This window comes from Cinclus cinclus, chromosome 1 (genome assembly GCF_963662255.1).
Source record: "Cinclus cinclus chromosome 1, bCinCin1.1, whole genome shotgun sequence".
Classification (NCBI taxonomy): domain Eukaryota; kingdom Metazoa; phylum Chordata; class Aves; order Passeriformes; family Cinclidae; genus Cinclus; species Cinclus cinclus.
In genome coordinates this window covers 119,808,117-119,831,837 of record NC_085046.1, presented here as the reverse complement: position 1 = coordinate 119,831,837, position 23,721 = coordinate 119,808,117, and the positions used below count along the sequence as shown (strand labels likewise).

Below are 23,721 nucleotides of genomic sequence, written 5' to 3'. Positions count from 1 at the left end.
ACTTCATATAGAATGATAAGAAGCTTTGTAGCAATCCTTTAAAACTATCTCTTTAGTCTTTTCTGGTTTTGTCAATCTCTTTAGAATTATACTACAATTAAAGATGAAAGTGTTATTAATTACGTAGAAATTTAGGCATTTATGAATTAAAAATCCTGGGCTGGTTCACTAGTGTGTTTAATAGATTGGATGTTAGGTTTCTGAGGTTTAACTATTTGTGTTTTGTCTTGTTTCCCCATTTGTAGAATGAAAAATGCACAGCACTTCATTTTGCTGCCACTCAAGGAGCAACAGAGATTGTAAAGCTAATGATGTCCTCCTACGCTGGTGAGGAATCCATAATTGATGCTGTAGATGGGAATAAGGAAACATTGCTTCACAGGTAGGAAGCTGCTGTGCCAGATTTCACTATAAATCATGAACCATTACATTCTTAGTTATTCCTTGCATTTGGAACACCCTTCCACATAATTTGGAACTTCTCCAGGGTATGGGAGATGGTTGCAGTGCAGTATGAAAGAGTGAAAAATTCGGTCACAGTGTTAAAAATCTCGGTGCTGATACCATAATGTAAACAGTTCCAGTTACCTTGGAACCATGTCAAGGAATGGTGACTAACAGTTTGCATTGAAAATTTACTCCAGTAAAGTTGTAGGGGAATGAGTTTATGGAATTGTTAACATATTCTGACAATGTGGAAGAAATGCAATTATATAATCACGTGATGTTCTCCAGAAAATGAATTAAAAATAAACTGTTTAAAAGAATATTTTATTTTATTTTCAAAAAACCCTTATACCTGATCAGGTAAAAGGATATGGTTTTATACTTCCTTGTGACTTCCAAGTTGCAGATGGTGTAATAGTGGTGCATGTAATAGTCCTCAGGACTTCTAGTCTTTCACATTCCATTAAGAAACAGAGCACTAGACTATGGAGAAGTTTCCTAAATCTTTTGTAGCAGAAAAGTACTTGGTTAAACATGCTGGCTCCCAGCTCTATGGCATATAACATCTTTACCCATCTATATATTTTTGCAAGAAAGATATATTTCGCTGCATTCAACTGTAATTATTTGACAGTGTTATACTGCAAATTTTCTTGCAGAATGAAATAAGTGGTAGAAGCGGTGGAGATGATTATTCTTTGGACATAGTTTAAGTGGAATGATTCCAAGATAATTGGAGACATTAAAAGAGTTTGTTGTAAAATTAGGATAATGTTTTGGTACATTTGGAAATGTTACCATGGAAGAACATGATTGAAGATAAGGTGATGACAGAATGCCAAAGCAATTTGTGCAGACGCATGTTCTACTTAATAGATAACTGGCTACCTTATCTCTGAAAATTATTGTCCTGAAAAAAGCTTAGTGAAAAGGACACTATTTTAGTCCCTGTGTCTGTGAAACACTAAAAATTATATTATCAAGAATCATCTGCAAGGTAGAAAGTCAACCAAATATCTCAGAATATAAAAAAACTGAGTAGGAAGATTGACTTTCTGAGAAACGAAGCAGCAGTGAAGCAGAAGTGGGACATGATGCTTTTGCATTCCTACTGTCATGTTTCCATTTAAATATTTCATAAAATTACTTTGCATTCTCTTCAGCCACCTTGGAATTTATTTTAGCATTTGTGAAGCATTCAGTATTAATGTGTGGCTGGAAAGGTCTACTACAGATAATGAAGGCATCTCTATGTATTTGGAACAATGACTTGATTTTTAAAATATGTCTTTTGAGCCATCAGTTCTAACTATAGTGCACCAAATGTTTTATTACCTCTTATAATGCTAAGGCAACTGTTATCATCTGAGATACAGTACAACCTTGGAACTGTCCTTCTGTGTTGCTCATTGGGTCAAAATATTTCGCAGAGGTCTGACTTGTGAAAACATTTTGTCTGGGTGTACTTACTGTGCTATACTTTCATACTTAGACCAGTTTTTTCCTGTAATATATAATTCAGTGCCTTACTGTAGAGTAAAACCTGAGAAGATTCCAAGTGTACAGACAGTTTTAAAATATTTTTGGTAAATGACAACAACCTTTTATCAGTATATTTAACTAATGCTACTGACTATGCTCCAAATGGCCAATGCACACCAATTAGTTTGTTGATATTTTTTCAAGTAGACTTGCCTGCCACAGTCAGAATGCGTGTTTAGACATTGTCATTTTAACCTCACTGGCATTATTGCACAAAATACAACCAAATTATTTTTAAATTATGAAATGAATTTGGAATTCCAGGCATGCTTGGAAAAAACTGTGTATGAAATTTATGGAATTCTGTATTGACTTTGTGTGGCACACAGAATGATCTGACATATGAAATTACTAGTTCTCTTAAAAATCAGTGGTAAAATACCTGTTTACCTACCAAGGAGGTTTTTTTCCCTGCAGTGAGTTTTGAATGTAATAACTGAACTGAACTTAGTTTGAAAAGAGAGAGAGAGCTCCTTGCAAAAAAATAAAGATAGTTTATTAATATGAACTATGTAATAAGGGTATGCCTCTGTCTCTTTATTTTAAAATTGATTTATTTAAAATATTAGAAAATGGAGACTAATGCTATCCTTTGGCTTGAAACTTCTTTTTCCTTTCTAATATTACTTTTTTTTTTTCATTTTTCTCCACAGAACAGCACTGTTTGATCATTATGAACTGGCAGAATATTTGATTTCAATGGTAAATATTCAAACAATGTGTTTAGAGAGATTATTGCTATCTATTGCTGCAGTTCTGCATAGAGAAATTCATAAAGTAGAATGTGTTCTCAGGTACAGGCTACTTAGATAAGTAGATATATACATTTCATAATGTATAATTGAGACTTACAGTACAACAGTAGTTGTTGACCCATAATATAATCCCATAGTTACAAAGGATGAAATCTTAAATTTTTATTTCCATTTTACTTACTCAGAAAAGTTTCATAAACAACTTTTACCAAATACAGTGAAGTAGTCTGGTCATCCTACACTCTTCAGACATGAAACATAAAACAAATGCTGAACATGCATGGAATTTTGTCTGTTTTTTTCGAGAAATAGTTTCTTTAAATAATGTACAAATGATTACTGTGGGTTCACATAGCCATATATCAAAGTTTATGCATAATCTAGAAATAGTTTTTATTCTGTGGGGCTTGGTTGTATTTCTTCAGTGAATAATTATGAAGAACAAAGGGAAGAAATGAAATCAGGGATGCTACTGGCTATGCTCCCAGTGTCCATTTGTGCCAATAAAACCAAGGCTCATAATTATTTTGTGCCCCACTCAGCTGAGAATATTTTCAGCAATCATCAGATTTCTTTTTTGTTTTATGTGTGTTTAGGGTTTTTACTTCATTTCATGGCAATTACACTAAAAGAAATTCTCTTTTACATACAGTTTTGCTTTTCTCAGAAAGTCTGTTACAGGGATTTGATTTAGTTAGAACTTGATATTGGGCTTACTTTTAATTAAAATGTGAAATGGTGAGGTTTGAGTACTTAAACTTGTCTGACAAAACCAACTGTCAACAAAACTTACTACTTGACAAATACAGGTGCAAGTTTTTGTGGGGGTTTGTATGTACAAAACATAATATCATAAATATCTTTAACACCAGATTTGCTAAGAACAAACTTTCATTCCTTGAGTGCCTTTAACTAGTTTGGCATCTTCCCTAGGAGATTTGCTGAGGGTTTCTTTGGCTCTCCATATAAAATATTTAAATTTTGATGCTTTAGGACTGTTTTAGTTTGCACTGTCTGGGAATGGATCAAAATGTGCCAATTGGAGTTGGTGCAGTGTTGCATGTACAACCTGTGCTGCCTCCTCCCTTGGACTCCTGGCAAGATCACAGAGTTCTGCTTCTCCTCTGCTGTACACAAGGGTGAAAAAGAAAAGGTGCAGCAATGTTACTGCCTGAAAGGACTAGCAAATTCCAGTTCATAAAGGCTTTCCAGTTTTAATGAAGGACAACATCTATTTATTTTATGCATTAAATAGTCACATTTTATTCAAAATAAACAAACAATAATTTTGTACATTTTCTTCCTGTTCTTTGGACCTTTTCCCCCTTTTGCTTCTTTCATTTTCTCTAAAAGGAAAATGAAAGATTAATTAGTATAAATAAAAATTTATATTGACAAAATTGGCATGTTTGTCTTTATATTATTATCTGTTTAATTAATGCATTTGAGGCACTAGAAATGGAAAATTAAATGGAGTTCAGAAATTATTTTACAAACTCTTAATTTAGCTGTATTGTAAATGAGGTAAATATATGTGCCAATATATAAGTTACTTCTTACTGTGATAAGTAATTATGAATGCTGCCAAATTCATTTTACTGGAAGCTGAAAAATTATGTTAACTGGTGGGGAGGTGATTAAATATTACATAAGGAACTGGAAATTGCTGCCCTGTATTCATTGAAATAAACAAGACTTGGATAAAAAAAAGGTCGGTTTCTTGATGGAAAAAATATTTTTTAAGATGTTGTCTCACCTTGTAGAAAGGTAAATGGGGAAAGGGTATTGCATGTATTACTCCCAAATATTTAATGAACATACACTGGAAGCTCTTTGTTTCCTGTGGTAAAGTAATTATTGCACATTTATTATGTGCTTCTTATTGCTACATTACAGGTGTTACCATCCTGGAAAGTAAATATTGCTCAGGATTCTGATTAATTCTCTCTCAAATTAAGACTGGACCAAAGATGATTCAAGTTAATGGAAAAACTGCCATTGATTTTTTTTTTCAATCATCTTTGGATATTAGCTAAAATAAAATAGATTTTTTTTGTGTACTTTGTTCAGCTCGTCAAGTTTGACTTGCAACTCGGTATCTAGAAAAAATATCTAAACCATCATAAAATATACATCTCATTGGTTCATTTGCATGTATCTTCCTGCTCCCTTGGTGGGATTTTTTTATATAAATATGTTTATGCTTATAGTAGTACTTTGCTGATACAACCATAGTGATACTGTGACTATAGCGACCGTAATGTTCTGGCAATATGAGTCAGTTCAAAAGTAGACAGAATAAAATATGCCCCCTGTTGATACAGCTACTTTGGCATAAAAATGGACTTGGTTCAAATCACTTATGCTGAAGGATAGAAAACTAATACAGATTGAGCTATGCAGATTGAACTATACTAATTTCTGGATGCATTACTTCTTGAATCTTGTTCATGCAGTGTAGAAGTTTAGAAAGATCTTTTTCTGCAAATTCTTTGATAGGTAACACATCATTCAAAGGGCTACAGTTTTTTCAATTTTCCATAGTGCCAATCCTGGTATTGTCAAGTTAGAATTTTATATTTAGAATTTAAATACATGGAAAGGTTCTCTGACAAAAGATCCTAAGTTCAGTATGCCTAGAAGGAGGCCACTGTTAATTTGCCATCTGAATTTTTTTATATAGATGACTGGACTCTGGCTGATAGTGAGAAAACCTAGTGGTTTTATAGAGCGATATAATGTGTTTATTTATTTATTCATTTATGTGTTTATTTATGTAATGTGAAATTACTTATCTGGACCATCAGGAATTATTAGGAATGCCCCTATTTCTGCTATACTTATAAAGGGCTGCACGAATTTAAAGTTTCATTTATTAATTTTTCACCATAAACTTGGAATTCTTTTTCTCAGGGCGCTAATATTGACAGTGTTGACATAGAAGGTCGATCCCCACTTCTGCTGGCCACTTCCTGTGCATCATGGAAAATAGTGAATTTGCTGCTTTCAAAAGGTAAAAAGGAATATACGCATACTATACACACACACACACATCTATATATACATATTTATACTTCCTTTGAGCAGGGTTCATTCATTTTAAAACTCCGCGTCCAGCTTCCCTCTCAGTTTGAATTCACTGCTTCAGCATCCATCCCAGGAGCAGCTGAGCTAAACAGGTGAACACTGCTGGTGTTCCCCGAGAGAAGGGAGGAACTGGTGTGATGATTTCATGCCTTTCACTACAGCCTGAACAGGCTGTGGAAGAATGTGAATGCCACGTGTCTTGCTGCTTCTCAAGGTGGAGGTGGCACTGGCACTCCATCCCTGCACTCCTTAGAGGCTCACAAAGTAAGCAGAACTGCAGAATGAATATAGCACTTAAACAGAACAGTGCTTCATACCAGCAATCAATCTTTAAATGTTAAAGCCAACCAATTAATCCTTACCTGTGGTTCTATAAAATCACAGTCACCTTGAAAATGTTTGAGCTATATCTCTTTTCATTTGCTGCATTTTGGTGCAAGTTAATGATTATTACTGTATTTCCTCTTGTTATTAACATAACTGATTTTTTAAAAAGCCTTATAGTAAGTTTTGAAACTGTAAAAAGTCACTGTAGAGGTGGCTATCTGCATCTTTAAATTTCTTCTTGACTTGTGGGTGATCAGGATCTTGGCATCTAATGCCCCCATATAAAACTTAGAGCTGCAATGAAATACAAAATGCATACACACAGGAAAACAATGGAAGCTGAGTTTCAGTAGGACTTGGTTGGTTTTTTTTGGGAAGCAAAATTTTACATTACTTGGTTGACTTGAAATAATAATTTATAAATTTGTAAAAGTTATTTTATGAAATTTTATAGTTTAATAAACATTTGTTCAACATTTGTTCCTTTGTCTTAAACATCATTATGTAGTGTCAAGAACCAGCAGTTTTGAAGTTGCTGGTATCTTTTTCCATATTTATTTAGGAGCAAATGTATCATTAAAAGACCATCTTGGTCGGAATTTCTTGCATTTGACCGTATTGCAGCCTGGAGGATTACAGCATCTCAATGAGAAATATCTGCAGGTACAGTAAGCATCCATTTATGTCTTTCTGTTACCCTTATTAGGAAAATTTAAAGAAAAAAAGCAACTACCATTTTATTTTGGTATGTTTGTAAAAATTTGTGATACTTGTTAAATAGCCCAAGTGTCACAAAGAGTTTGGTTTGAAGAGGTACATATCACATACCTCTCATGAAAACATTTCAAGGCAAATAATACAGTTTTCTTATTGCCAGGCAAAGGAATAACATAATCCCATAAATTATTTTGCTGTTGGGGGATTGAATAGCTCAAGAGGTAGGCAATAAAATATAGAACTTTTCACTTCTGTTTTCCCAGCTTGCATGCAGTAAAGCCAGGAGACGTGCTCATAATCAGTCAAGATCTAGAACTTTATAAATAGTTTGCAGCATATTCTGCAGGAGATTTCTGTGTACTGGACCATAATGAAGTCTTTGATTTAGTTTTTAAAAATATTTCTAGCATAAATTTGTATTTGGCTCTTTTGAAATTAAGCACTCATATTGATGAAGCCCAAGCTTGCCTGAAAAGATTAAATTTTCTGGCCTCCAGAGCTCCAGAGCTAGCCTTTTAAATGTGAATCAAATATAACTCCTTTTACAACATGTGCTGAAATCTGTGGACAGCTTTGATCATAATTCATAATTGGTTTAACCTCCCTTTTCAGCAGATGTAGTGAATCAGTTTTAAAACAGTGCTGATAACTCTCAGTTCTTGGCATTGACTTTCTGATTATTGATCATATTAATAATTCAGATAGGTGAATCAGACAGTAGGAGAAGTTTTTAGTTGCTTTAAGAAAGTTTGTAGGGTAGTGTTAGACAAGGAAAATGGGGAAATGAAGGTGAAAAAGAGAAACAGCAGAAATAAATTTGCACTGTAAACCAGTGAACTGCTGGGTGTTGACAGTCAGAGGTTTTGCTTCTGAATATACACCATAAGACTGCCTTTTTGTTTGGTTGTGCTGCCAGCATTGAGCTGGAATGGTGGAATGGCAGAAAATAACTATTTCCTTTATTTTGCTGTGGATGGGTTGCAGTCAGGATGCAGGATGGCAAACTCCTGTGTTCTTTGAAGAGTAGTTGTTTGAAAAAATGGTGACCCACAAATCAGCAGATTAAAAACTTCACTTTTAGTTTGTTCCTAACTTTACTTTTACTTAGGTTTATTTCTTATTTTTAGATACTGCTTTAGAGTATTAATGCTATTGTTGCAAGCTATTTAAAACTGTGGAGCAGGAGAGATATAGATGTAACACTGTGCTTTTGTTTTTGGGCACTTCTTGGGGGATAACAGATGGAACATATTAAAAATCTCGTTGTGGATGAAGATAATGAAGGATGCACTCCGTTACATTATGCATGCAGACAAGGTGTGGCCCTCTCTGTAAATAATTTACTCAGCCTCAACGTTTCCATCTACTCTAAGAGCAGGGACAAGAAGTCGCCCTTACACTTTGCTGCCAGGTTAGTGGCACAGTCCAGGCAATGGAATCCATGCCATGGTTTTCATCCCTGTATTTTTGACATTAATTTCTGTGTGTGTCTTGCAAAGCTATGGGCGCATCAATACTTGTCAACGACTTATAAGAGATATGAAAGACACAAGACTTTTGAATGAAGGTGATAAGAAAGGAATGACTCCCCTTCATTTGGCAGCCCAGAATGGTCATGAGAAGGTAGTTCAGTTTCTTCTGAAGAGAGGGGCTCTCTTCCTCTGGTAAGTATACAGATTTTCATTCATTAAGCCAAAAACCCCTCATCCCCCTATGTTTTATGTTCATGTCCTGGGAAGTTAATGCAATATAAGTACAGTATATAAAAATAATTATATTAATATATACAAATACAAGCATACAGTATAAGAGCATGGTTATAAAATATTTGTAAAACAGAAAATCATAGCTAGCTGTAAAGCCAAGACTTCTAATGCTGGGGGAACTGAGGTTTCTCTAAATCCAACTGAGAGAAGAAAATTGAACATTTTTATGAAAAAGAATTGGTTTGGAAATATTACAGTCATTTCAGTTTCACTTACAGGCTTGAGTAGGGTTTCTTAGGACTGAAGATTTGCAGGCATTCTGCCTTGCACTTTAAGCCCTGCCTTCAGGTAAAAGATCCTCAGATCTCAGAAGCAGATGAAAAGGGAGACATCGAAGTACTATTATTGAGCTGAACCTTTTACTTCTGAATGGTGCATTGATCATCACATAATAGCTGACAGGAGGTCTGGACATATCTGCAGAAGCCATGCCAAAGAAAGGAGGTCTGAGTCAAAGGAGCAGGCATTTACATTCACTTAAAAGTTATAAAAAGCATTTTTATTTATAGTCTCTAATTTTATACCATTACATGTAAGTGATTATAAAGGCTGGACAGCCCTGCACCATGCTGCCTTTGGAGGATACACTCGCACAATGCAGATCATTTTGGATACTAATGTGAAGTGTACTGACAGAGTGGATGAAGAAGGGGTATGTGTTAACATTATTTTTCTTGTCTGCTGTTACTTCTAGACAAAATGTCAGGGCTAGGCTATTAGTAGTTTTCCACTGTGCATTACATGTGTAATATTTGATTTCCTGTGGCAGACTCAGTGATGTTATAGTTCACCACTGTTAAAAGATTTATTGGATAAATATATGATTGCCTAAATTGTTATCCAATTCTTTTCAGTGGGAGACAAAAAATATTCAAATACCCTAATAGAAGACACAAAGTGCTGAAAGTATTAGACATGTCGCTCTTGCCCCCTATACAATGCAAGAATATTTTAGCAATGAAGTACAAACATTGGTAATGCAAATTTAAAGAACTAACACAGATGTGAAAAAATCTGGTATCAACTATAGCTCATTAACATTGTTTGAAATCGACTGCACAGTGATGTCCAACAAAAACAGCACCTATCTTGTGCTGGAGTTTGGACAAATGCACCATGTCTTAGGTCAAGACAGAATCCCTCTCTTGGATTGAAGGCCTCTTGGATCAATGTGCCCCATCAGAAATAAATGAACTACTCAATTCCCAACATGGAAGCTGTTGCTAATTTCTCTGAGAACTGGTGTTGAAAACATTTAGCATTACTAAATTAGAAACAAATCTTGACTATAAATTTATGAGAAGCCCTAATTTTAATTTATGAGAAGTCCTTAATTTCAATCAGAAAAATCTATGTGCATTCAGAAGAATCTCAAAAGTCAGTTTCAGTGTAACTTAATTCCTGAACCACTGATTCCTTTACTTTTATGAAAACACCAAAGAAAAAATAAATGTTCCACTTATAAAACTGCGCCCTCAGATTTTCTTGCAGATTTTTTTGCATGAGCACATCTGGATATTATTGGATGCTTCTCTCATTGGATGAGAGAAGGTGTTCTGTATCTGTGGATACCATAATTTTTACCTATTTGTGACTTGCAGATCTTTAACTGCAAAACTGAAAGATATTAATGGATTGGCTTTTCTTACCTACAGTGAGCTTCCTCTTCAGCTTTTGCCCTACTGTAGCTGTAGACATAAAGAACATGTCTGTAATCTCTGTCAGAATCTCTGACAATACTCTAATGTTTTGTGTTGCTAGTAAAAGCATTTGAGACTTGCAGCTGAGAAAAGAATGTGGCTTTTCAATGTGGGAAAGCACTGAAATGTACTTTTTTTAAAATTACTCATGTACTGCTGTACTGCTTGTCTTCACAGAACACAGCTTTGCACTTGGCTGCACGGGAAGGACATGCAAAAGCAGTGAGGTTACTTCTCGACTATGGTGCAAAAATTCTGTTCAACAAAGCAGTAGCTTCTTTTTTCCATGAAGCAATACACAATAGGAGAAAAGACGTGGTGTCTGCTGTCATTTTGCACAAAAGGTAAAGTGTAGACAAAAGGCTTCTTGAATTTATTTGCCCATACTTTTTGTTCTGTTTTTTCTTAAATGAGATTAAGTTCTGAAAATCTGTAGTTTAATAAGTAAAACTGAGTACTGTTAGAGAGGTTATGTCCTGCTCAAATGAACACAAATAAAAAAATGGCATAATTGTAATTGACATCAGACACGTGGCAAGTTGTTTTTCATATTACATTGAGTATTTGGATTCTGTGTGAAAAAAATGTAGACGCCATCAGAAATAATTTTGACCTTTTACATGCTGCTTAAATATCGATAGAATTTTAATCAAAATGTGGATAAAACTGAAATAATTCAAGAGATTTAATTTAAAATAATGATTTTAAATGTTGCAAGTATTTTAAAATGTGGCATTTCAACTGCAGTTTAGATTATTTTAGGTTAAGGTATAGTGACACCCCACTTTTCAATAAAGCAATAAATCATTGCCTAATAATAACATCTTTTGGTAAGACTTACAGGAATACTGACAGGATTTCACTGTATTTATTATTACTTGACTAATTTTGTAACCTAAGATTCCAAAATTGATTCCAGTTTCATATTTTTAGGAGGCCTTAGAATATTGAAACATTTCTGTTTAATTGATAACAGAATTTAACATGGGTCATTCTTACAGAAGTGTCCAGAATATTATTCAGATACTTCCCAAACAGCTTAGTTTCCATTTAATAATGCATATATAAAACTCAAATAATCTAAAATAAATTAATTTTAAACAGAAGCAATTATCTGAAATAATTTTTTTGCAGATGGGAAGAAGCTGTTGTTACTTTCTCTCACTATTCCACTGCCAATAAGTGTCCTTTGCTGGAAATGGTTGAGTATCTTCCTGATTCATTTAAAGTAAGTTTTCTGCACATGTTAAAGAAATGACATCACAAAATAACCTTAGTTGTGTTGCATTCACTTTTCTGCTTGCTATGCCCACTAATACGTATTATTATAAAATAGAAATAAGTTCACAAATTATATAAATAGTATTTTAGTGATAGTCTCACTTTGTGAAGTTTAAGTTCTTCAGTATTAGAAAAGTTCTTAGCTTCTTTAGATCAAAAGAGTTATAAAAGTTATATTAAAATAATGTATAAATTTAATGAAAGTCATAAGTGAATTGGGTTCAAAATCATCTCAGATATTTTCATTCTCTTAGCTAACTGCTAAATGACAAAACAGAAATGTTTTGGGGTTTTTTTAAATAGCAAGTACATATGTGTTCATAAACTATTCACTCTTCATACTTGTAAACTAGCATGTAGCTTTGTAAACTGCATTTATATTTAACTCCTGCATGAAAACTCTGGAATTTTATGTCTTCAAAACATACATCATAAAATCTGACTAAGTCATCACTTCTGCTAGCTGATCGCTGTATTTGATGGTCATTTTCTTCTGGTCTAAACACATTCTTTCTATTGAACATTGTCTATATCACCTTAACTCATTTTTCTGTTCATCTGCAAAGCTGGTGTTGGACAACTGCATAATTGAGTCTTCAGAGGAAAAGACAAGTCGAGACTTCTATGTAAGTAGATGAAAAAGTCTGGGAAAATACACAACGTGTATTTTAATGTACATGTCAAGCTATGTAGGGTATAGCTATAGATTAATCTCAGCTCTTAACACAGAACACAGGAGACAGATCTTATTTTATCCTTTGGACTGTAAATGCTTTGAAGTTTAGTTTCTGTAATCTTCATGATAAATGTGACATAAAACTTCTATAATCCATAAACTGTATCTTTGCTGTGTTAATTTTTGCAATCAAGCAGGGTATCAGAGGCCATGGGTGTTTCAAAACAGCAGTGAGAAAAGACACATAATATCTATTTATGCATATCAAAAGTATGCTTATAATAAAGAGTGCAATTGTCATCAATAATTTAGAGTTCAACATATTTCTTTGTTTTGTAAATACTTGTCCAAAAGCTTAAGCAGTAGATTGTTTTTAATGCTAGGGAGACATGAATGTTCTCCAGTTACATCACCTTTCAAACCACATTGCAAACCAACTTATCAGTGATTATGTTGGATTGTGTCCATATCATTAACAGAAAACTTGTGAATTTTTTCTACTGTGCATTTTCTTTATATTTTATTCTTAAAGCCACGTAACTTTTAAAGACAAGATTTTCTTTAAAGTCAGCATTAAAACAAATCACAGTTATGAAAATGACCTTGCTTAATAGTAACATTTTAGCAAGTAATATGCACTTTTTATTTTGCAATTCCAAATGGTTGTTCATTTAAATGTCTTTCAGCCACAAATATGTATCTTGATGGCATGTGTTCAGCTAACAATGAATATGCATCTTGATCCTGACTACCTTGACACAATATGCTTTTTTTTTTTCTGGAAAGGATAGCTTTTTTTTTTTTTTTATTTAGAACATAATCTAAGACTGAGATAATAATTTGCATTATATTTAAATTCTCGTGTATGTGTGTTGTATAGATTGAATATAACTTCAGATATCTTCAGTGTCCCTTGACACTTAACAGGAAATTAAAGGATGGTGAAGATATTTTCTATGAACCACTTACCACTTTAAATGTAAGTTCTGGTTTTACTCTGACATCATTGCCTGCTCTCTTGGTTTAGATAAAATCAAGAGGTTTGAATTTTTCATCATAATATTTCTTTTCCAAAGCTCAGAACACTGTATATTAAAAGTATATTGAAATTAAGTTTGGGCCAAAGTTCTGAGTAATAAATAAAATTTCTTTTAGGTTTAGATGAAACTGTGAATGCTCAAGATGTTGTATGTGTAGGTAGTATATCAAAGAAAACCACATCCAGTCATTGCAGTGACCATGCACTGGAATGTAAGGCACTAAAAGTCTGACAAGCTGATTTATTTGACATGCTAATTGCAAAATACTTAGGATGCCTGAAACAAATTTGCCAGGTTTTGCATTGCCAATCTGTTCTCTCATTCTTTGTCAGAAAATGTTTATATAACAAATTTTCTGGCTTAATATGCTTATTTTTTGTGATTCCTGTTGGCAAATAGTTGTTACATGTTCTAATAATAAATAAATCATTCATTTTCTCATTAAATGTAAAATCGTGGTCCCACAGGTATAGTTGAAAATAGTCCTGTATAGTTTTTTTAAGCTTGAAATAGAATAACAGAGCCCCAGCAGAGAAGCTGAATGCTTTAGCAGCCAGAGAGGGCAAGATAGTGATAGGTTTGGGCCAGCATGCTTAATCACAAGAACTTTGCAATACCTTGCACACATTTTACTTTTCATTAGGCTAATAGTCAGGTAAAAAAGGTGGCCTAGCCAGGTTTGCAAGCACTTTGCTTGCCTGGATAAATTAAGTTTGACCTGTCTGTATTTGTGTTTTGCAGGCCATGGTGCGCCACAATCGCATGGAGCTGCTCAGTCATCCTGTGTGTAAAGAATATTTGCTTATGAAATGGTTGGTCTGTTTTAATGGATATAAAATATAATACATGTCAAGATAAAGACTATTGTGCCTGAAAGTTGTTTATTAAAATGTGCATATTTGTAGAGTTGACTGAGCAAATGTCTTTTCCATAAAGTGCAACTTAGCATTTAGTAAAGATTTTTTGATATTTATGATTAAGACAACTAGTATTGTTGTTTCCTCTTTATTGCAAAAAATATGTATTAAGGATGCCAAGTTAAAAATTAAAAGAAGAGCATTTCAGAGTGGCAAATGCACTTTTGTCCATGTAAGTGATGAACACATTCATCACAAAGGAACATTTCAAGAAATGTTTATTCCCTCATCTTCAAGATATTATTGACTGTTGAATGCATTCTCTTCAAAATTGGAAAATTGTTGTAACTTTAACGTTCTCACTTTCAAGGATGGCCTATGGGTTTCGTGCACATCTAATGAATTTAGGCATATATTCTCTTGGTCTCATCCCACTGACTCTTCTGGTCACTCATATACAACCAGGAAGACCTTTGAATGGAACAGAGCTCTATGAAGCAAGACCATTAGAATATGAGGTACTTCTATGAGTAGTCACAATATGTTTATGATTTTCATAGCAAAAGGGTATGATTATTTAAATCATTTATAGATTAATTTATGATATAACAACTCTAAGGAATAAAATTTAAGTATATATTTCTAAACACTCAGCAGCAACCTCTTCAGATAATTTTCAGTTCTCATTTCTTACTTTGATTTTTTTTCTGAGAAATTTGTATTTGGTACATGGTTGCTTCAGTTTTTCCCTGCAGTAAACAATATTTGTTTAATATTTAAGAAAAAAGATTCACATGAGAGAAAAGGCATAGAACTGAAACAGGAACTCAAAAAGGATATGCTAGTAGAAATATGAAATAAAATAAACTCAAGGGATACAAAAGGTTCATGAAGATATCCTGATATATGAAAAAGCCATGAGAATCACGTATACAGCCCAACCTAGTACATAGATTTCACAATAAATATTAGTAAAACAGAATTTAGACAGTAATGAGTATATGGCACACGCTAACAGGGTTACTTAAATTGGCAGTATAATATATACATAATAGGTAGAGATTAAATGAACATTCCTTTAATAATTTCTATTTTCTTCTGTGTTCTGTTCCTTTGTTTAAGGACTCATACTTCACAAGGGTGTGTATGTGTTTAGTTTTAATTATGAGTTTACTGGGCATCTGCAAAGAAATATTTCAGCTGATTCAGCAGGTAAGGACATAGAGAAATACCATTGATCAGACAGTGTGCTTGCATGGCAGTTTGTATGATATTGAAATTAATCTGTTGTTTCCTGATTAGAAGGGAAATGCCAATTTATACTTTTTAATTTATATATACAAAGACTAAAACTGAGAAGAAATTTAAATAGTGTGTTGAATTCAGTGTTTAATGATGGATGACTTGTAAATACTAACCTTTCTCTCTTAAATCCTAGAAATTGAAATATTTGTTGGATTACTCCAATCTACTGGACTGGACCATTTATACTACAAGCATAATTTTTGTGTCTTCTTTATTTATTAATACACCAGCTCATTTGCAGTGGGAATGTGGAGCAATTGCTGTATACTTGTCCTGGATGAACTTCTTGCTTTACCTTCAACGGTAAAAAATTTTATGGGCTTTACAATAAAATATTTTAATATTTTCAGATATTTTACATAGCCTAAACTGTGACTGATCAAGTGTAAGTGTCCCATTTTGTATTTTTTTTTTGCAAACTATACACGTTTCCAGATTAGGAAAAGAGGAACTTTTTATCTCTCATGGACTGTAAAGTCATTTTCAGTGTTTTTCTTGTAGAGCATCACAACGTATGTTATAGCAACTATAGAAATAACAGTATTTATTTTAATGATAATTAAGCATAGTCATGCTTAATTTTATCTTTTTAAAATCATCTTTCATTAAACTGTATTGACTTTGACTTTAAAAGAGCCCAGAAGGATATGAATTAGGAGATTCATAAGGTAGCCAGGTTTTAGGAGTAATATCTGAGAGAAGCTAAATTCTTTTATCATTTCCCATATTAAATCGCACATCTCACTTCTTTATACCACAGTATCTTGTAAAAGAATTGCAATGGATGATATTATTTCTTCAGCTGACATTATGTCTGTTTATTGCCCTTACTTATCTTAAATCTTGCCCCTGGTACAATAGCGTCCAGGAGTTATGACCTGCAGGAGAGCTGGGTGGAGGATAAACAGTGTGGGTGTAGTGCTTAAGACTAATAAATTAAACACATTTGTGTCTCGGCAGGACTGCATGTGGTAACTCTGCATAGATGTTCTTTCTATTCTTATTGTATACATGCACTAATCACCCCCGTGAAGCCTTGCAGACAGACAAACACAACGTTTGCTGATTAATTTCAGAGTTGTTTTACTGTAGCAGGGATGTTTAAGGACACGGGTTGTAAACAGAGTTAATGTCAAAGAGAGTACCTTTATGGTGTTGCTGCAAACCTTGCCCTCCCCGTGTCTGATCTTAGATGAGTCATGAATGGGTGTGTCCTGTCTGCTCTGGGCAAAATGGGGGTTGAACCTAAACAGTAAAAAAGTAAACAGATGATTGCTCAACCCTTCTTCTGCTGCTGCAGGAAATGTCTTCCTGGCCTGACTCTTTTTTCAAGTGTCTAGCAGTAGAACTCTACACGTGATTTTTCTAATTCACTCAGGCTGTCTTTTCTCAAAGCTACCTGTGATTCCATTGACTTCAACTGGATTTTGCCTAATAAATGCCTAATGAGTAAGAGAAGACGAGGTTTGCTTTATTTCCAGCTTGACCTTTTCAGTCTTGCACATAATGCTTCAGACTGAAAGACAGGCATAGGGATTTTCACAGTTGCTACTGCAGCAGCATAAAAAATCTCATGGTCCCTGCATTTGAGAGAGGATATAAATTCCCAAGTTCAGGTTTGAGAGAAAAAGTAATTCAATCTGCTTTATGATAATTCCTGTTCTGAGATTTAGTTTTTGTGTTAACCAAGAATAGGAGAGGCTTGCCAACAACAGACTGCTGTTGGAAATGCAGATGTCTTAAAATGATGCTATTCTCCTTCTCTTCCTGAGCAGTGTGTTTCTTTTTGTTTGTTTTCCATTCTTTGTATTACACTAAAACTACGTAACATCCATTGTTTCACATCTTGTAAAAAGTGAAACCTTTTAAATCAGGTATGTGCCTGCTATGTGGATTATAGTGCCAGTTGCCCTTTGTTCTGGTTGCTACTTTGCTTTGAGAAGCAGAAAAAAGTTGTATAATTTTCTGGTTTTATTCTAAATGCAGCAGTGGTGCAACACTGTACTGCTTATGCCTATGCCGAGAATAAATGTTATCTGTGAAAAATAATATCTTGAAAATTTTTATTGTCCATTAAAATGTAAGGTTATGCAGTTTAAGTTGCTGTGAATAGGATCACTTGCACTTTTTTGGATGTAGAACAAGCTTGTTACCTTCATAGAATTTCTCAAAGAGGCAATGTCTCTTTCCACAAGTGAAAATCAACATTACTTACTGCCTTGCATAAATAACTGCAAGTATTTATGTAACTTCAGCATTTAATGGTTCAGGGACAGACTTGGCAGTGCAAGATTAATGGTTGGAGTTGATTATCTTAAAAGTCTTTTCCAAACTAAGTGATTCTGTGACTGATTCTATATCTTTTTTGTTTACTTATTGCCTAGATTTGAGAACTATGGAATCTATGTTGTGATGTTCTGGGAAATTTTGAGGACTTTGATTCGGATTGCTGTAGTTTTCTTTTTCCTGATACTGGCCTTTGGGCTGAGTTTCTTTGTCCTTTTGGGTTCACAGGTTAGTTCAATTATATAGTTAAGATTTTATCATTATAAATATTATCTTTGACTAAAACATCTCAAGGCTTTATTCACAAATTTCATAAGTTGGGTTTTTTCTTTATTTTCATATTTCTTTTTGCAGCAAACATACAGCACACCTCTGCTCTCTGTAATGAAGACATTTGCAATGATGCTGGGAGACATAAATTACCATGATGCATTCCTTGATCCGTTACTAAGCAGTGAATTGCCATATCCATTCCTGAGTTACACAGTTCTCATTATATTTACCTTGCTTATTCCAATCCTTCTTATGAACTTGCTAGTAAGTAAGCTATTTATTAATATACAAAAATGGTTTAACATGAGTTTATGGAGGATTCTAGCATATAGAATTACTTCAGTAAGTGAAAGCCATTCATTATTTAACAGATATTTTCAGTAACATATTAAAATGTCCCCGTTCTCTGCACTTGTTTTCCATCCATTTTTCTGTCCTGAGAATTTTCCCACAACTTACTTCTGCAGGAGTATCTTGTATATCTTTAGGTAATAACTGTCATGGAATTTGAATTGGGGCTGCAACATATTATTCTGAGATCTTGATAAAGAAAATTGGGGAACAATGATTGTTGTTCTGTCTCTTTTTGTATCGTAACCTAACACTAATTTAAATTAAAGAAAAAAATAAAGCTCAAAAAACCCAAACTCAAATCTTCATTGTACACAAAACAGCAATTAGAAGTAGTCATAGAACTAACAAACAAACCTGGCCTAAATGTTATGAAGCAGGAAACATGATAATGGTGAAAAAGGGGGAAAATATGTAATATATCTTCAGCCACATTCCATTTAATACATTTTTATTTAGGAAATCACATTTTCACACGAGCTGAGCAATAAAAATCAAACAGCTCGTGTTTTTTAAAGTTATTTTTTATTGCCATGATCCTACTCAATGGAGAGATCAAAAGATTTCTTAACATTACAGCAGTAATGAAGAACATAAAAGAAGGGATGTCATTCTTGACAAAAGTAGCTCTTTAGGGCCTTACCAACAGATTGTTGTCAGTAAAAACACCCTCTAATTTATTGATACATATTTTCCAAATATGCAAAAAACATTTCCAAATTCAAGTGAAGAAATAATTTAGAGCATTTTTTTATTTAAACATGAACGAAAAATACAATTGAAATCACAGACTATCAAAAATTAGATAATGGCATTTTTCTTTTCTTTTTTAGATTGGTTTGGCTGTTGGTGATATCGCTGAAGTGCAAAAATATGCTGCACTGAAAAGGATTGCAATGCAGGTGAGTAACACACCATGAAAGCATCAAATATTGGAAGCACATATCATTGCTAGAATGCCAGTTAGATAATTAGTTTGCCATCACATTCCTAACTATCTTATGATATCTGTAAAGCAAATTGGCAAACATGGCATGTTATTCTGAATTTCATTTTCATTCATATGAGTCATTGCCAAGGAAGCATACAAGCAAATGCATTTTACAGGAATTTTTCAAACATCAGTTTGAGCAATTCTGTGTTTTTCCAGAACCAGAGTCTCTAAATCAGTCACTGCAATGCTTGAAATTGCAGTTGTCTTTTAACAGAGAACCTATGCAGTGGAAAGAAGAATCAAAGATCAAAAGGATACCAAATTCATTTTGCTGTACTAAATTCTCATTAGTTAAAAGAGTGCACATCTATGTGGAGTAATTAATAAGATACTCAATACTGTTATGACTACGTTGTTTAAGTGTCTGGGCTGGAGTATTCAAATATTTTACCAGTGTTTGCAGTGTGGGGTAGTACTAGTTAATTGAATATAATGGCATGATGATTATTTTCACATATAATGTGTATTTATCTTAGCACAATGTATGTCATTCTAAATGCAAAACCACATTTAGGTTAATCTCCACACCAACCTAGAAAAGAAGCTGCCATTTTGGTTCTTGAGTCGGGTGGACCAGGAGTCAATCACTGTATATCCCAACAGGCCAAGATACTGTGGATTTATGGTAAGATGGTGAATATTAGATGGAAGGATTATTATAAAAAAGGAATATTATTGACTTTGTACATACTTTGCTAAGACTCAGTCATTAACTGGAATAAAGGGAATTGTGTTAGACCTTGACTAAGGTCAGCGAAATTGATAAATCAGTTTCAGTGCAGCTGTATTCAAATAAAATTACTGTTTAAATACTCAGTGAACTGTAACTGTGAAGTAAGACAAGCTACAAAAAATTTTCAGATAAAAGGTAGAATTATTTCCTTTGGGCTTATCTTCTTTTGTTTCTCTACTTTGCATTTCAGCTGTTGTTGATACACTGAATTTTCTTATAAAATAAATTTTTGTAAAACAAATGTTTTAATACATAAAAAAATAACATCATAACAGAAAGTCTTGTCAGTGTTAACACTGTGAAGGCTTACCATTCACATATTTAATCTATTGTCAGACTATAGGATCTATTTAAGTTTGGTTCCATGTTTTGTTTAGAGTGTGTTCCAATATTGCTTTGGGTGTGAGGACTCTACCACGTATGCACAAAGCCCTGATACAACACTAGAACTGGAAGTTCTGAAGCAGAAATACAGGTACTTTTTGTGCTATTTTATTTATTTCATTTGTTGTAAAAATAAGTCGAACTAGTGTTATAAACATACTCCTATTTTAAAAAGCATTTTAAATCTCCATACTGTATCTAAAAAATAAAATTCAGTGTCCCCAGCCCAAAACAATGCAGCCTGTTGCTCACTGAAGTAATCTCAATTAATGGAGAAGATGCATTTTCATTTTAGAAATTTGTGAGTGGAGATTTTCAAGGGTTATTTGGAACTCCCAAGCAATGTAATTCCAGTTGATTGCAAGTATGCAAGTATACACAATCTGTTACTGACTTTTCCCTAGTCTGATGGTAAATCAGATTCAGATTGTTTCCCCAAAAACGGATTGGTGTCTTGATTCTCCCTTGAACAAATCATGTTTCCCAAAGCCTTGGAAGGAATTCTTTGTACTTCCTTGATTTACTCGTCGTAGCAACATATCTATAAGAATGGTTTCAGAAAAGCTTTCTGTGAATGTACAGCTAGAAAAATGTATTGTTTCTCACTTAGTCTCACTTTCCACTGCACTTTCTACTCTCCATTTTTTCTTTCTTTTTTTTTTTTATCTACCAAAATTTTGTCTTCCTGCACAGATTCAGATGGAGTTGTTTTTTTTTTTTTTTTGAGTGAAAGACTCAGCAAGAGTTTAAGGAGGGTGAGAGTACACCCTAAGATAAAATCAAATCATGGACTTTTTCAAGTTTTTCTTCAAAACCATGCTACATCAATATATTATAAAACAGCACAAAACAAATTCTTCCTTGGTTGGGATTTTTTTCCTACAGAGAAGAAAGAAAACTATAATTTTATAAAATGATTTGCAATAGAATAACTTGTGACCGTATCATTATGGAAAGTCATTTTCCCTACTCTGAAAATATTGTCTAAAACTTCTTACTATGTTGCCAATGTGTTTTTATTATCAGAGTTCAAAACAGAGTTCTATAGCTCAGTTGCTACTGGAGCTAGTGTCAGTGCTGGGTATTTTTGTGTTTTGGTTTGAGGAGAGGATTAGTTTTGCTTTGCATTTTGATTCTTGTGTTTTTCAGATATTTTAAGATATATTACCATTTCTTGTTAAAAAGAATTAAAAACCAAATCAAAAACCTAACTATATCTAAAACCAAATCAAAAACCTAACTATATCTAAAGACCCTAACTGTTCTTCACAAAGAACCTTTTCAGTCACACTAAATTTCATGTTGTAATTTTGTGAGTCTAGACATTCAGAAAAGTAGATTTTCCAAACACCTGTTTGATAGTTTTAAAACGTTTCTAGTCACATTTCCCATTTCTTTCACCATTTCTTTAAAGAAAACAGATACTGTGTTTTCTATGTGTGATGCTAAATTAGTTAACTACTTAATTGCATCAATTGCATTTTGGATAGCACTTTGAGAAAGATCAGTAAGTACTGCATCAGTATTTCTCATATGGTGTAAAAGTAGTTGTGGATTTCACTGAATGTTTTTGGTTGCTTAATTGCCGTTGCAGCTCTGGCCTTTTTCTTGCCAGACAAGGAAATACATCAATAGGAAAAAACTTTTGATATGGCAGTCAACAACTTTATTTTGAGAGTGAAGTTGCTTCTATCTTAACTACCTATTAAGTTAATTTTCACAAGAACCATGGATTTGTTCTTTAATCATATTTCCTGTAACATGGAGAAGTACTTCATCTTGAAGAATTGAATGTATTCTAGATAATAGTCTTTGTTAGCAGAAGGGTTTAGTTAAGTACTGCCAAGTTTTGCATCTGTAATTTTAATGACTTAAATATCCTTTGAAATCAAATGGTAAAGCCTGATGCATATTTGTTTGTTTGCTTTTTAGGCTCAAAGATATATCAACATTGTTGGAAAAGCAACATGACCTTATTAAACTGATTATCCAGAAAATGGAGATAGTGTCAGAGGCTGAGGATGAGGACAGCAACGATTTATTTCAGCACAAATTTAGGAAAAGGCAGTTAGAGCACAAGAATAGTAAATGGGATACAGTGTTAAAAGCTGTTAAAACAAATGTGCCTAACCCAAGCACAGAAAAGAACAATAGCTTCTTCTAGACTTGGCTATGATATCATATTGTATTATCATTTTCTTCTACTTTAGGGTCACTTCTCTTATTGTCTTTGCATAATGTTAATGTGATACATCATGTACTCAAGTATAAAAAAAAGGCCAGATCCAAAACCAGGATGCAGGTGCTGAAAACAGTATTTAAGGAGACTCGAGATGTCTACATCCAAAACTGTGAACCTAAAAGTGACTGGCTAATCAGGAAAGTGCCTAACTCAACAGAGGCCAACCTTGCTGTCCTGGCAGTTCCCAAGGCTTCTGCCTAGATCTGTTCCTGGATTTGGCCTTAGTACACTTAGGTCTGTATGTAATTACATTATTTTCTGTTACGAATATTTTTAATATTTCTAAATTTTTAGAAATTAGATTCTAGTCATTTATTATTCAAATGTTTGGAGAGAGCCAATGGGCTTTATGTAGCTTAAAGAAAAAGTATGAAACTAATCTGATGGAGTGCATTGGAGGTTTTGCTGAGTAGGGACTGCAGGATCAGGCCTGAAAGGTAAGAAATAAAGGATCATGAAGTTGTAATGTAAGGGAAGAATTGCTTTCTTTTCTAGATGAGTGGAAGCAATTCACAGCAGGATCATTTGTATTAGCATACATATAGCAATGATAGAATGATGTATTTAATATTAGCCACTTAAAACTTAAATGCTGTCCTTATACTAGTAATGTGATTTTGGCCTTCCTGATAACCTAAAAATGATCTTGCTACTTTAATTTTGCACTTTGGTTTTATTATTCATTTACTGAATATTCAGTGCATTATGTAATATATAGTAATACATTAAATTTAGAAATAAACATGAATGAAAATGTGCTTAAGTATATATTTGTTTCAAAACCAGTGCTAATAAACTAATTATGACTACGCATGGTGGTAGGCTCTGTGGTCTGCTTTTGAATTCTGACATTTTCTTTAAGAACTTAGTATACATCAGTTCTTCTCATAAAAAACAATTATGATTCCTGTTTATGTAAAAGATAGTCACCAGAAGGTAATTCACACTGTACAGAACT

The 23,721-nt window shown here is 33.6% G+C and overlaps 1 protein-coding gene across 1 annotated transcript in view; it reads left to right on the top strand.

Annotated features, from left to right (window-relative positions):
* The window catches only part of TRPA1 (transient receptor potential cation channel subfamily A member 1), a 30,678-nt gene extending 7,993 nt beyond the window's left edge, over positions 1-22,685 (top strand). Inside the window, exons 7-27 of the mRNA XM_062502427.1 lie at positions 246-382; positions 2,643-2,691; positions 5,658-5,757; positions 6,721-6,821; positions 8,117-8,286; positions 8,375-8,539; positions 9,179-9,293; positions 10,519-10,685; positions 11,476-11,569; positions 12,189-12,248; positions 13,179-13,277; positions 14,080-14,150; positions 14,566-14,713; positions 15,318-15,407; positions 15,634-15,803; positions 17,885-18,014; positions 18,141-18,323; positions 19,244-19,312; positions 19,919-20,029; positions 20,515-20,612; positions 22,454-22,685. Of these exons, the coding sequence (XP_062358411.1) occupies positions 246-382; positions 2,643-2,691; positions 5,658-5,757; positions 6,721-6,821; positions 8,117-8,286; positions 8,375-8,539; positions 9,179-9,293; positions 10,519-10,685; positions 11,476-11,569; positions 12,189-12,248; positions 13,179-13,277; positions 14,080-14,150; positions 14,566-14,713; positions 15,318-15,407; positions 15,634-15,803; positions 17,885-18,014; positions 18,141-18,323; positions 19,244-19,312; positions 19,919-20,029; positions 20,515-20,612; positions 22,454-22,685 (2,559 nt within the window). The remainder of the gene's footprint in view (positions 1-245; positions 383-2,642; positions 2,692-5,657; positions 5,758-6,720; positions 6,822-8,116; positions 8,287-8,374; positions 8,540-9,178; positions 9,294-10,518; positions 10,686-11,475; positions 11,570-12,188; positions 12,249-13,178; positions 13,278-14,079; positions 14,151-14,565; positions 14,714-15,317; positions 15,408-15,633; positions 15,804-17,884; positions 18,015-18,140; positions 18,324-19,243; positions 19,313-19,918; positions 20,030-20,514; positions 20,613-22,453) is intronic.
* Positions 22,686-23,721: the final 1,036 nt, after the last annotated feature.